The sequence below is a fragment of the Conger conger genome, chromosome 5 (genome assembly GCF_963514075.1).
Source record: "Conger conger chromosome 5, fConCon1.1, whole genome shotgun sequence".
Classification (NCBI taxonomy): Eukaryota; Metazoa; Chordata; class Actinopteri; order Anguilliformes; family Congridae; genus Conger; species Conger conger.
In genome coordinates, this window is record NC_083764.1 from 21,104,284 (window position 1) to 21,118,773 (window position 14,490).

At 44.4% G+C, this 14,490-nt stretch overlaps 1 protein-coding gene across 1 annotated transcript; it reads right to left on the reverse strand.

Annotated features, from left to right (window-relative positions):
• Positions 1–748: 748 nt before the first annotated feature.
• LOC133128823 (acyl-coenzyme A thioesterase 1-like) lies at positions 749–14,193 on the reverse strand. Its single transcript, XM_061242630.1, has 4 exons — positions 13,728–14,193; positions 13,068–13,270; positions 12,190–12,783; positions 749–1,135 (listed from the first exon to the last, which is right to left on the reverse strand). Exons 1-4 carry the CDS (start codon positions 14,182–14,184, stop codon positions 749–751), a joined length of 1,641 nt encoding a protein of 546 aa, XP_061098614.1. The 5' UTR covers positions 14,185–14,193.
• Between the last annotated feature and the right edge of the window lie 297 nt (positions 14,194–14,490).

The window sequence follows — 14,490 nt, forward strand, 5'->3', positions numbered from 1 at the left end:
CTCTGGCATAATGTTAGAATCTTCTAACCAGTAGCAAATTAAATGATAAGGTCTCAGTTATAAATAAAGGTATGTTAATGTCCACAAATGTCTTGTAAAATTAGATGATAAGGGGTGGACTGTAGCGTAGTGGTTAAGGTAAATAGATAGATAGATAGATAGATAGATAGATAGATACTTTATTCATCCCGAGGGAAATTTTAGGCATTCAGTAGCTTATAAATACACATATATACACACATATCTCACACAAATAAAGATCAAAAGATAAAAAAATCAGAAATAAGTAATTAAATTAAATAAATGTGCAATCAAATAAATGTGCAATCGTGGTAGTGCAAAAAGTACAAAGTAAACAGTAAACAGTAGACAGCGTGATGTGGTGGAAGGAGCAGAAAGAGACTCATGGTGAAAAGTCCAGTTATCTCCTCCCATTTTGTGTATTGTATAAATGAATGGCCCATGGAACAAAGGACCTTTTTGACCTGTCTGTTGAGCATGTCAGAGACAGGAGTCTGCTGCTGAAGATGCTCTTCTGTCGGTTTAGTGTGTTATATAGTGGGTGGCAGTCATTGTCCATGATTGCCAGCATCCTGTTCAGTGTCCTTTTCTCTGCTGTTGATGTTGTTAAGCACCATCTCCTTGGTTTTGGGAATGTTCAGTTGCATATGGTTGACATTGCACCACTGGACAAAATCATCCACTAGGTTCCTGTACTCATCCTCCTGCCTATCCCTGATACATGCCGCTATTGCAGTGTCGTCTGAAAACTTCTGCATGTGGCATGACTCTGAGTTGTGCCTGAAGTCAGATACAGGGTGAACAGGGCCGGTGAAAGCACAGTCCCCTGTGGTGCTCCGGTGCTGCTGACCACCTGCTCTGAGAAACAGTCCTTCATCCTGACGAACTGTTGTCTCTCCGTCAGGTAGTCTGTAATCCAGGATACCAGGTGAGTGTCTACCCCCATCTGCACAAGCTTGTCTCTCAGTCTGGCAGGCTGGATGGTGTTGAAGGCGCTGGAGAAGTCAAAGAACATGATTCTCACAGCACCTTTCCCCTTGTCCAGATGAGAGTGGGTACTGTGCAGCAGGCAGATGATGGCATCTTCCACGCCCACCTTCTCCTGGTATGCAAACTGGAGCGGGTCGAGTGCGTGACTGGGACATGCAAGGTTGGTGGTTCTAATCCCAGTGTAGCCACAATAAGATCCGCACATCCATTGGGCCCTTGAGCAAGGCCCTTAACCCTGCATTGCTCCAGGGGAGGATTGTCTCCTGCTTAGTCTAATCAACTGTATGTCGCTCTGGATAAGAGCGTCTGCCAAATGCCAATAATGTAATGTAATGATTTAGGTGCCACACGTTATGCAGCACAATGTCAGCAACGTCAGCACAATGTTAAAATGCTATAGTTACAAAGAATGAAGCAACCACTCAATGGGATAACATGAATATAATGAATATATACACTCACCGAGCACTTTATTATATATTTACTTTATTGCACCTACTTATTCATGCACTATCTGTTCAGCCAGTGTAATGCATACAGTCACGTAGATATGGGTCAGGAGCTTCATTTAATGTTCAAATCAACCATCAGAATGGGGAAAAAATGTGATCTAAGTGACTGACTGTGGAATAATTGTTGTTGCAGACAGGGTGGTTTGAGTATCTCCGAAACTGCTGATCTTGGATTTTCATGCACACTACATGTCTCTACAGTTTGCAAAGAATGGTAAAAATAAAAAAAATCCAGTGTGCAGCAGTTCTGCGGACAGAAACGCCTTGTTAATGAGAGACGTCAGAGGAGAATGGCTAGACTGGTCAAAGCTGACAAGAAGGTGACAGTAATGCAAATAACCACACATTACAACAGTGGTATGCAGAAGAGCATCTCTGAACACATAATGCATCATGTGGATAGGCTACAACCGTAGAGGTCTAAAAAAATAAGTGTATAAACAGCAATATATAATTACTTTGTACCAAAGTATTGTGTACCCCAAAATAAGAAATGGTGGAGCAAACAGAGGTCAGAATAATACACACTGTTTAATGGAGACTGACATTTTGACTTTGGTGACATCTTCCACAGAGTAAAAAACATCACAACATCCTCTGCGTTGAGCAAGCCCTGTATTTCCAGGTGTAATTTCACCTAAATTCACTTAATATTTTGAATAGGAACTGAGGTGGGAGGACATATAGGGAGCAAAAGCTCCTGATCCCCACCTGCAGTTTATTATTTTATTAGACATGCCATTTTATAGCACAGCTCATGCCATGTCCAATTATAAGGTGGTATTTTGCACTGGTATTCAGGTATGCCAATACCAGCTTTCCTAAGTGCATATGCTGTGTGTTTGTTTGTGTGTGTGTGTGTGTGTGTGTGTGTGTGTCGGTAGAGCCATTAACAATGCCAAGTTGAATATGGCTGGGCACTGAATATCATTGGAACAACTATGTAATTTCATAACACTATGCCAGATGTAAAAGATTTTGGAGTTTCTTGTGCTTTGAAATTTGCACAAATTCCAGAATTACTTTCTTCTGCTGGTCACTGGAATTTGGACCTTTCTTACCCAGTATGTTAAACCATATGATGGCCACCTTATTAAAGGGGACATTTTTGTTCTAAAATGTAATGGACAGTGTATTTTGGCTCCTGTGTTAGACTACTGTAAACATTTATTATTATTTATTATTTATTCCAGAAATGGAAATGTTGTTTTGACAGTGACTGGAGGCCTCTCAGGGTTGACTTTTTATATTTCAATATTCCCCTTTGATTTTAATAAACAAATGGGATAACTGTGTGTGAGGGGGTAGTTTGGATGATATGGCAATAAATAAATATGACCAGGGCAACACAGAACCTGTTGCCATGCCATCCACATGTTTGAAGCTTTATGTCAGAGTAAATGTATTTATGGTTTTTGACAGCAGTGCAAAAACAAAGTTTGAGCAATGCTATGATTGGAGGGCACATGAAATGGAGTCTGTGGGACTCAAAAGAACTAAAAAGCCTTATAGAAATATTAAAAGCAAATTACACATACACATTACCAAGAGGGTACCGTCTCTCTCTCTCTCTCTCTCAGAATATGCACTCAGAATATGCACTATTGTATTATTTGCAATGAAATGCTAGTAATGCAATGTCTTGCCAAAAGCAATGGTAATGACAAGGTCAAAGGCGTTCAGCCGAAATGCATTGCTCAAATGAAACAGAGGGACAGAAAGTTTCTTCACTAAATCATTTGGTAAGCATAACCAAGAATTTGTGTTACTTTGACTGAAAGATCTGATCTCCTTGCACTAAGGTCTAGAGCAGTAGTTCCCTTGATCCTGCGGACCCCATGTGTATTGTGGGAAAATTTTAATTGGCTCACGAAATATAGCTCATATGGCATTAACTGTGTAATTTGTGCAAAGCATTAATATGTGCCCACTTCTACTAATGTGCAGGGAGAAACTGTCTACCAGTGGAAATTTCCACTGAACTGTAGCAACATGAGCAAATATGTGTCATAGGGCATGAATACCAGTAAGATAAGAGAATCAGAAACATTTGTTTCAAATATCATCACGAGCTTGCAGAAAAACAGGAGCCCACCTAACCACGAAGGAGGGGGCCACACTGGATTAACCCCAGAGCTTAGAATTGTTTCTCTTGGTGCATGTGTTGGCTGCTGACTGGAGGGAGACAAATTGTGGAAACCGGAGGTAAAGTATTTGGGCCATCTAATTTCCCAGAACGGTAAACGCCTGGAGGATGGTAGAAAAACGGCCATCCTAAATGCACCAAAACTACAAAACAAACAGCAAGTGATGTTCTTTTTACTGCAGAGCATGGATCTGTAACTATATGGAACTGACCCAACAACTGACTGACCTCATATACACCAGGCCTATGACAGCCCAGGAGAAGGTCCGATGGACACCTGAGGCGGAAGAAGCCTTTACGAAAGTAAGGCAACTGTTAGTTGGCTTGGCAGTGCTGGCAAACCCAGACGGAAATAAACAATTTCAGCAGTCTGTGGACTGCAGAAATGGATTTATGACCTCAGTCTTGACACAAACATTTGGGGGTAATGCTGGGCAACAAAAAGGCTGATGAAGCAGCAAAAGAAGCTGCGTCACACACTGTCTCTGTTGTGGCACATACAACAGAACAAAAAATTGATTTGGATCTGGAAAAATTACAGGATATGCAAAAACAAACTCTAGAACCAGAAAAAAAGATTCTGGGAGAAACTGTAAATTGAACAAAGATACTGGACCCAGAGGGTAAACCAGTATTTCCAAGAGATATATTCAACTTGGTTTCTGAATTGAGTCATGGGAAGACCCATGTCTCAAAAGGAGGGATGGTAGACCAAGTCAGACAAGTGTTTACAGCATTCGGATATACAAAACTGGGCAAGATCCCAGGAGCTGAATATCCATTTCAGTTTTGGATGATGGATTTAATCTCCCTTACGCCAAGCGGAGGCAAGAAATATAGCTTGGTGATGATTTGCCCATATTCAGGATGGGTGGAAATTTTCCCTGCAGCACATGCAGACTCCATAACAATGGCAAAAGCATTGTGCAGAAAAATCATTCCAAGGCACGGAGTGCCGCAAAGATTATACAGTGACAATGGACCAGAATTTGTAAACATGGTAATTGCACATATTGGTAAGCAATTGGACATAGGCACAGTGGTTTTTGAGTTCTATCACCCTCAGTCAGCAGGACTGGTGGAAAGAACGAATGGCACTATCAAAGGGAAATTGTGCAAAATGATGCAAGAGACGGGAAAGAATTGGACTCACTGTCTCCCCCTGGTAGCATTAAGCAAGAGAATTATGAAAGGACGGAGAGGTCTCTCCACATTTGAGATAGTATATTGGAAACCATACATTATGCCCATATTTGGAAAGATAATGAAACCAGCCGATGACCAAACCCTGGTAGATCACATGAGGGCAATGTTGGAACAACAAACTGTTATCAGTTCTGTCTTAACCCCCACAGAAGCCAGTAGAACCAGAAGACGATCCAGTGGTGAGACTGGGTAGTGGTAAAAGACATCAAGAGGAAAACCTGGGTGTCGCCCCAGTGGAAAGGACTATATCAGGTGCTATTGACCATGCCCACAGCAGTAAGAATTGCTGAAAGATCTTCCTGGGTGCATCTCACTCACTGTAAAAAGGTAAACACGGCAGTAGGAGAGGGACAAGCAGACACCTAAGAACTGAAGACCGGATACAAAGGGGGGTGAATACAACAGGTATCATCCGTCTCAAACCCGGTGAAGAAACCAACAACAGTTCTTGGGATTAGTCACTGCCCATTAGCTAAAATGAAATTAACAACCTTTAAGAGAATAGCATAGCTTACTGTGCGTAATAACAAAGGAGCACCACAAGCCCATTCCAAAACAGGTAACTGATTAGAGCAGCTGTGAGCAGCGATTGGTACTGGTGGGTTAACAAAACAACACTGGCACACCATCCCACAGGTATGGTGGGATAAACAACAGGAGAGGTTAAACTGCACGTGCCCAACGTGTGCAGTGGTGGAGTCTGTGTAATGTTGGGGGAGCAGTGTTGTATTTACATTCCCAGCACTACGGGGGATGGAGAGGGACTGGACGCAGTTCTGACTCGGATGAAGAAGATGTCTGAAAAGATGCAGGAAGGAGCAGGGACCACTGATTGGCTAGGAGGCCTGGGAAAGTGGTTCTCTGGTTGGACCGGCATCCTGATCACCGGACTGACGATTGTCAGACTGTTTCAGACTCGAACAGTCCAAAAGAGAAGAGTAGAGCCAAAAAATAGTGTAGAGTAATCATTAGGAGAGTTGTAATGATAAAAAGGAGGGAAATGTGGGAAAATGTTAATTGGCTCACGAAATATAGCTCATATGGCATTAACTGTGTAATTTGTGCAAAGCATTAATATGTGCCCACTTCTACTAATGTGCAGAGAGAAGCTGTCTACCAGTGAAAATTTCCACTGAACTGTAACAACATGAGCAAATATGTGTCATAGGGCATGAATACCAGTAAGATAAGAGAATCAGAAACATTTGTTTCAAATATCATCACGAGTTTACAGAAAAACAGGAGCCCACCTAACCACGAAGGAGGGGGCAACACTAGATTAACCCCAGAGCTTAGAATTGTTTCTCTTGGTGCATGTGTTGGCTGCTGACTGGAGGGAGACAGGGACTGCTCCACTCTCCCCAGTAACAGAACGTGTTTATAAGCTGTATAAGGCATTGTTCTCCACTTTGGAAGCGCTGGACCCGATATGCATATTGTATAAAGCTGTTAAACTCTCACTTGTGCAGAGCTGTTATTGTGTTGCAGATTTGTATCCGACAGTATCCTGGTTTTTGTTCCAGCCAGAATTGCATCCCATTATTTTAAGAAGCTCTTTCTCTGAATTAGGTGTTTGTCATGTTCACAGGAATTATTTACCCTCTTAAGCCATATTTTGTCAGAGATAGCTATGCATATGAAGAATAAAAATCTTATGTTCACGCTGAGTGTGCTACAACACTTACATAATTACATAAAAAGATAATAGACAACAATGGGGTATAAGAAGGCCATATTTGATTGTCATATTGTTCATGATATAGAATAAAGGCTTAAAGTGAGGAGTTGGAGAGTTTTAAGGATATGATCTGTAATAATAATAAGAGACACAGGTTATCTGTAATAATTCAGGGACAGGTCAGAGAGCTATCCAGGGTGCTGAAATCTATCCTTGATTTACATGATTTATTTACACTGGATTCGACAGGCTTGGCTGTGAGCATCTAGCATTGCATCCAGTCACGGGAATCAGATGACACTACAGTGCAGTCTGGTACAGTGGTACAATTTCTTTTGGCTGTACTCTCCAGTACATTTTAAATTAATTCATTCATTCATTAGTGGGGGCGACATGGCTCAGGCAGTAAGAGCAGTCGCCTGGCAGTCGGAGGGTTGCCGGCTCGATCCCCTGCCTGGGCTGTGTCGAAGTGTCCCTGAGCAAGACACCTAACCCCCAAATGCTCCTGACGAGTTGGTCGGGGCCTTGCATGGCAGCCAATCGCCGTCGGTGTGTGAGTGTGTGTATGAATGGGTGAATGGAGAAGCATCAATTGTACAGCACTTTGGATAAAGGCGCTATATAAATGCCTGCCATTTGCCATTTTCATTATGACCCAGTTACCTCTCCCGGAAAAGGGAAACCGGGGCCCCCTGCTGGAGCCAGACCCGGGAGGGGAGCTCGGCGGCGAGCGTCTGGTGGCCGGGCCTTATCCCATGGGGCCCGGCCGGGCACAGCCCGAACTGGTCACGTGGGGTCGCCGCCCTGTGGGCTCACCACCTGCAAGGGTCGGCATCGGAGTCGGGTGCTTTGCCCAACGGGCAGTAGGCAAAGGCGGGGATCCGGGTGTGCTGATCCTCGGCGTCACGGACTGGTTCTGGGGACGTGGAACGTCCCATCCCTGGTGGGGAAGGAACCGGAGCTAGTGTGGGAGGCGGAGCGGTACCAACTAGATATAGTTGGGCTCACCACCACGCACAGTACTGGTTCCGGAACCAAACTCCTGGAGAGGGGTTGGACTCTGTTCTTTTCTGGAGGTGCTCAAGGTGAGAGGCGGGTGTGGGGATACTCACAAGCCACCGGCTCAGCGCCACTGTGTTGGAGTTCCACCCGGGGAATGAGAGGGTTGCCTCTCTGCGACTACGTGTCGCTGGGGGGAAAGCTCTGACTGTCATTTGTGCTTATGCACCAAACGGCAGTTCAGAGTATCCGGCCTTCTTGGAGTCACTGGGCGGCGTCCTGGATAGGGTGCCACCCGGAGCCTACATAGTTCTGCTGGGTGACTTCAATGCTCACGTGGGCAATGACGGAGAAACCTGAAGGGGGGTGATTGGGAGGAATGGCATGCCTGATCTGAACCCAAGCGGTGTTTTGTTATTGGACTTCTGTGCTGGTCATGGATTGTCAATAACAAACACCATGTTCGAGCATAGGGTAGCTCATAAGTGTACTTGGTACTAGAGCACCTTAGGCCAAAGATCGATGATTGACTTTGTGGTCGTATCATCAGACCTGTGGCCGTATGTCTTGGACACTCGGGTGAAGAGAGGAGCAGAGCTGTCAACTGATCACCAGCTGGTGGTGAGTGGCCATGGAACAGTGGACCAGTGGGCCATGGAACAGTGGACCAGCTCTTTACCTTGGCGCAGTTGCTGGGGGGGTCATGGGAGTTTGCCCATCCAGTCTACATGTGTTTTGTGGACTTGGAGAAGGCTTGCGACTGTGTCCCCAGGGATACCCCATGGGGGGTACTGCGGGAGTATGGGATACAGGGGCCGTTGTTACGAGCCATCCGGTCCCTGAATAACTGAAGTGAGAGTTGTGTCCGGATCCTTGGCACAAAGTCAAACACGTTTCCAGTAGGTGTGGGACTCTGCCAAGGTTGCCCCTTGTCAACGGTCCTGTTTGTGATATTCATGGATGGGATCTCAAGGTGCAACCGAGGTGAGGAGAATGTCCGGTTTGGTGACCTCAGAATTGCGTCTCTGCTTTTTGCGGACGACGTGGTTCTGCTGGCTTCATCGAACCGTGACCTTTAGCACTCACTGGAGTGGTTTGCAGCTGAGTGTGAAGCGGCCAGGATGAGAGTCAGCACCTCCAAGTCTGAGGCCATGGTTCTCTGCTGGAAAACAGTGGATTTCTCCCTCTGGGTTTGGAATTAGCCACTGCCCCCAAGTGAAGGAGTTCATGTATCTTGGGGTCTTGTTCACGACTGAGGGTAAAAGGGAGCGTGAAATCAACAGGCAGATCGGTGCTGCGTCACCAGTAATGCGGGTGTTGTGCCAGACTGTCGTGGTGAAGAGGGAGCTGAGCCGGAAAGGCAAAGCACTCGATTTACCGGTCGATCTACGTCCCAACCCTCACCTATGGTCATGAGCTCTGGGTAGTGACCCAAAGAACGAGATTGCGGATACAGGTGCCTCGCTTTGGAGGTTTTCCGGGCATGTCCAACTGGGCGGAGACCCCGAGGTAGACCCAGAACCTGCTGGAGAGTTTATATATCTCTCCGGGCCTGGAATGTGTCGCTGGGGAGAGGGACACCTGGAATACCCTGCTCAGCCTACTGCCACCACGACCCGACTCCGAATAAGCGGGTGATAATGGATGGATGGAATGGATTGTTCCCCTAACAGTATACCATGAGACTTCTGAGGGTAATCGGATGTATAAATGAATGGTGTGGAACCCAGGCTGCACTGAGGGTTTTGTTCAAATATTCAACGCTGTTTGACAGTAATTAGCAAACTGAAGTGCTGTTTGATTTGAGTGAGAGCATTGCTGCTCCTGACTAGTGAATAAGATGAGGGGTAGGGCATGTTCAGCCATAGAGCCAGAGCATAGCCAAGGAACACCCCCTACTCGACCCAGCTCCTGGTCCAAGCGATGGTTCTGTCCCACCTGGACTACTGCAATTCCCTCTTGGCTGGCCTCCCAGCGTCTGCCATCAGACCCCTCCAACTCATCCAGAATGCAGCAGCTCGTCTGGACTTCAACCTTCCCAAATACTCACACGTCACCCCCCTGCTTACTTCCCTCCACTGGCTGCCTGTCATGGCTCGCATCAAATTCAAAACATTGGTGCTAGCCTTCCAAGCAGTTAAAGGGTCTTCCCCAGCTTATCTGCAAAAAATCATCAGACCCTACACCCCTGCCAGACCTCTTCGTTCAGCCTCCACAGGCCGCTTGGCACCTCCCCCTCTCAGAACCTCCACCTCACGCTCACGACTACTGTCTGTTCTGGCTCCACGGTGGTGGAACGAACTCCCCGTTGAGGTCAGAACTATAGAATCCCTCCCCACCTTCAAGCGCAAGCTGAAGACACACCTCTTCAAACAGCACCTCTCCCCATCCCTCCCTACCTCCCTGTGAACCTTAATTGTTGTCTCTGTGACTTGTGTATCAGTATTTTAGTTGGCTAGGTAAGCAGTGTTTGGATAGTTAACTTTGGTGACTTTTGCTCTGTTTGTTTGTTTGTTCAAAAAAAAAAAAAAAAAAAAAAAAAAAAAAATGGCCCTTGTCCTTATCTTCGTTGTACAGGTAGCAGTTGAAATTGTACTTACCTCTAGGGTCTTTCAGCGAACTTATCCCTGGTTATGGGTATGCACTTTGTTGTACGTCGCTCTGGATAAGAGCGTCTGCCAAATGCCAATAATGTAATGTAACAAACTAATCACATTTGAAAGGGAAGCAGCCTACACATTTCACAGTTGGTGTTTATGCTCGTCACACTTTTCAAATGATAAGTGGATACAGGAACACATAGCAGTGCAGAAATAGACACTCTCTGTGGAGATAGCATTCTCTGAAATAGAAGTATGATTTATTTGACCATAGTGCAGGTCAATATTTCAACCATATCACTGTAGGGAGCTCCCAGTACAATTACAATTCAAACAGTGAGCCATTGGGATCACACAGGAAAGGTTGATACATCCAAAAGATGGGGCCACTCCACAGAGTCCTATCTTCACCTAGTCACAGCTCCCTGTGAATAGGATGGCTTTTCTTTACTCCTTTATGTATTCTTTCATTCATGCTCACACCTGTCTTTTAGTAATCAGTGATGTGTGTTTGCATACATTCTCAACCAGACACCCTTCTGAATGGAGAATGGTGTGCTGTTCATCCAGCAACATTTTCGCCGAGAACCATCACACACTGTCGTACATACTGTAAGGCTGAGAAGTTAAGACTACTTCAGTCAGACAGTCCTACAGTGTGAGAGTACAGCATGATCCACCAGATGCTGGAGATAGGGAAGGTTGTTCATTGTGAATACCTGCAGTAACTTCACACTGCTGTCATTGTTACCATACCTACAATATCTCTACATGTACAATAATTGGAGGATGTATATTTCACTAAAGCATTGCTGTGTAATTTATATAGGTTTTGTGGACAAGGGCCCTCATTTTCAACTACGTTAGGTGAGATTTTCTTCAAATGAACTTTGAAGCCAAGACTATTGTCTATTGACTGAGCAATTTTACATGTTGCAGAAATGAGTGCTGTATAAGAGTGATGGGAGAATGAGTCATGAATCCCATAAAGGAAATAATTACATTTAATTAAAGAAAAGACATGCCTGTCAATCACTTTGTGAATAATAGTCTTGGGTCTTTTACAAATCTCGGCCAGACAGAAAAGACACAACCCAAATTGATAGTATATGCGTTTTTATTTTACATGTGCATAGGAAAACATAATAATATGGTTCCTGTGAAGGAGGCTAACACTGCACATGGCCAGAGATAAAACTAGACTAAGCATGTTCTGCATATTTATCTGATTAATACAGCTCATATTCCCAACCTGCTCATAGGTTGTACAAGCTCTAGCATGCTTATTTGTGTAACACGCTTCAAAAGCACCAACACTCATTCAAACCCACTAACACACGTAGCCTATTACTAATTGCTTAATTTTACCATTACCCATCAATAATGAGACAATACCTCACTACTGGTTCCTGATCAATGCAGACCCATACATCTAGTACATGTACCTTGCACAAACTGCAATTACATTTTAAAAAAAATGATAGCATAATAAAGTTGAAACAGATAAAAGCCTAAGGGGACCAACATTTTAAAAACATGCAACCAGGTTTGTTCATATTTTGTTTCTAGAAATGCACTGTAGAATATAATCACAGAAAAGTAAGAGATTTGTACTACTGTCAGATTTGCCTGTTAGAGGTATGTGTCTGTGTTACGTCTCAGAAGTCAGCCGAGTTACAATAACCAGGGACTACAAGAGACAATAACACAAACAAATGCCACCAGCCAGAAAAGCAGTCAAATATCTACATACAATGAAAGATCAAATCTAGCTTTCTACTGGGGCATTACATTACATTACATTACATTACATTAATAACGAAACAAAAGGAGCGAGTCTTCCGGCAGTTCCCTTCTCTACTCGGACCCATCTGTCTTCCTAATCACCTGCAACCTACAACAGAACAATACACCAAAAACAAAAACTTAATTTGAAAGGCAAACATGCAACAAACGCATGGTAGCTCAAGGCATTTCAAATGAGAGAGGGGCAAAAGGAGTATCACTAAGCAATCACTATATGGCTAAAGTGCAGACTTTCAGCTCGTCTTTGCTGTCAAGATGTTTCCGGAAAAATTCTGGAATTCTATTCCAGAGGTCCACCTGCGCCTCAGCATGAGCACTGGGGTCACCCCCAAACGCCACCACAGCATTGCCAACAGCAGCAAGCATGCCAGTGGCACAATGCGGCATGTAGGGCACCTCCAGTAAGTGCCCTGCCTTCGGGTAAACCACCAGCTCGGAGTCATCTTTCCCATGATCCTTCAGTCGCTTCATCATCTGCTCTGCAAAAGAGCAGCTATTCCAGTTTCTATCATCCCCTGATACAGCAAACAGGAACGTGCACTTGGCTCGCTCTATGGGGATGAGGGATCCCTGGTTCTCCGGGGCCATGGGGTCCAAAAGGCAGTTGCTAACATCCAGAACCCCAGACTCTGTGGCCGTGGCTCTATTTGCATCTACAAGAAGGGGTGGGATGACCATGCCCTTGTAGTGCAGTGGGACCAGGATGTTAGCATTGCAACCATTGACACAGACTGTTGCTGAGACACCAGTCAGGAAAGAAGCCATGGACAGTGCCAAATCGCCACTTTTCGAGATGGACAGTATGCCAACTCCAGGCGCTTTGACCTACAAAGTGAAAAGTATACAGCATTAAATCTAGGGGTGCAATGGTTCACAAAAGTCATGGTTCAATTTGGTTCACAGTTTTCAAGGTGTCAGCTCCATTTTTTATGTTATTGGTAAAGCAGAGAAGAAAAGTAGCTTCATCAAAAAAATAATAATAATGTGTTATAATAAAAACATTTGATCAAAAAGATTTTGCAAAAAAACTAATGCTTAATTTTCTTATAATGACAAATCACCCCACAAAATGGACTGACAGACTGGTACTTCAGCTATCAACTACTCACCTCAGGCAGTTTTCTCAGGAACATTATGGCCTCTTCAAAGTATTCCAAATCAAGCTTTGTCATGTTTTTTGGCAAGTCCTCATAGCCATAGAAAGCCAGACTCAAAACCACAAAGCCTTGGTTTGCTAGCAGGGATCCACTGACTTCTGACAGCCCACCGCCTAAAGTATGCATATGCACAATGCCTGGGAACGGACCTGGACCTAGAACAGAGGTGTCATTAGGTGTAGATATACACACCACATTTTACAACTGGAGAAAGCACAGAAGGTAAACAAAAGCATCCAATAAACTTTCCCTCAGGAAAAAAATACTTTCCAAAGGTTTGAGATTAATGTGTAGGGTATGCATAGGCATATATACATGACATTCAAAATATCAATCACGACTGCAGAATTGAGCAGCGCTGAGCTGAATTTAAATTTAGTGTAAAACAAACGTTTTTTTCCCCAACCTGTTTTGTTATATTGAACTTGAAGCTAATAAATGTTGCCCTTCTTTCGTACAGCCTAATCGTATACCTACCATATGATTGCGTGTTTGTAACATAAATATGTTTTACACTCACATACAATTAGGCTACTAGCCTACGGTATGCCAAGATAGAGAAACGCTAAACTCGTTTCAACCACCTTAAAGAAATGAAAATATTAGACTAACCAAGTGGCAGAAAGAGGATACCCCTAATTCTTCCTTCTTTTATTGGTATGCGCCGCAAACCTTCTACCATGAATCCTCTCTTATTTTTCTCTCTGGCGAGAATATGCCCCTGTCTCTCGCTGTCGTGAACTTCAATATCCACAAGACACGGGCTTAACGCGTCTCTCTTCCATAGTTTCACATGGGGCGTCTCCGGTCTCATGGACCAAAAAAGGCCCATGGGTTCAACTCCACTGTAGCTGCCGCCAAGGGAAGGATGGCTGTCTAAACGTATCTCTCCCCTTGGATCTGCTCTATACGTGCCCGATGACTTGAATGTTACGCCTTTGTCATCGGTGAGTTTTGCGGTCAATTCCACGCACTGCCCGGGGACTAGTCCGTCAATTGTTGTCTGAATCGCCTCATTGAATAAGCACTTGCTACTCGGGAGAAGCCGCAAGCGCACTCCAGAACTCATATTCGTAGATGTGCGAGAAAAGCCTTGAAAGAAAATGTGTCTAAAAAGTCGAACGCTTCTTGTGTTTATAATGCTGAAAACATGCATCCTTCAGCAAGACCACAAATACGGCGCCCACCTCCCACAAGCGGTCTTCTGCTTTTGAAACACCACGTTCAACTTTAAGCCAACTGCATATTTGGATAACTCAGCAAAACGTACAGGACACACCCACATGAGGTCGATAGGCTATCGCATCAGCTCCATTAGGTGTGCTTGGCGCTTGTTGCGTGGCTGCATTCAAATCCAGCGCAACAAATGGTCTCT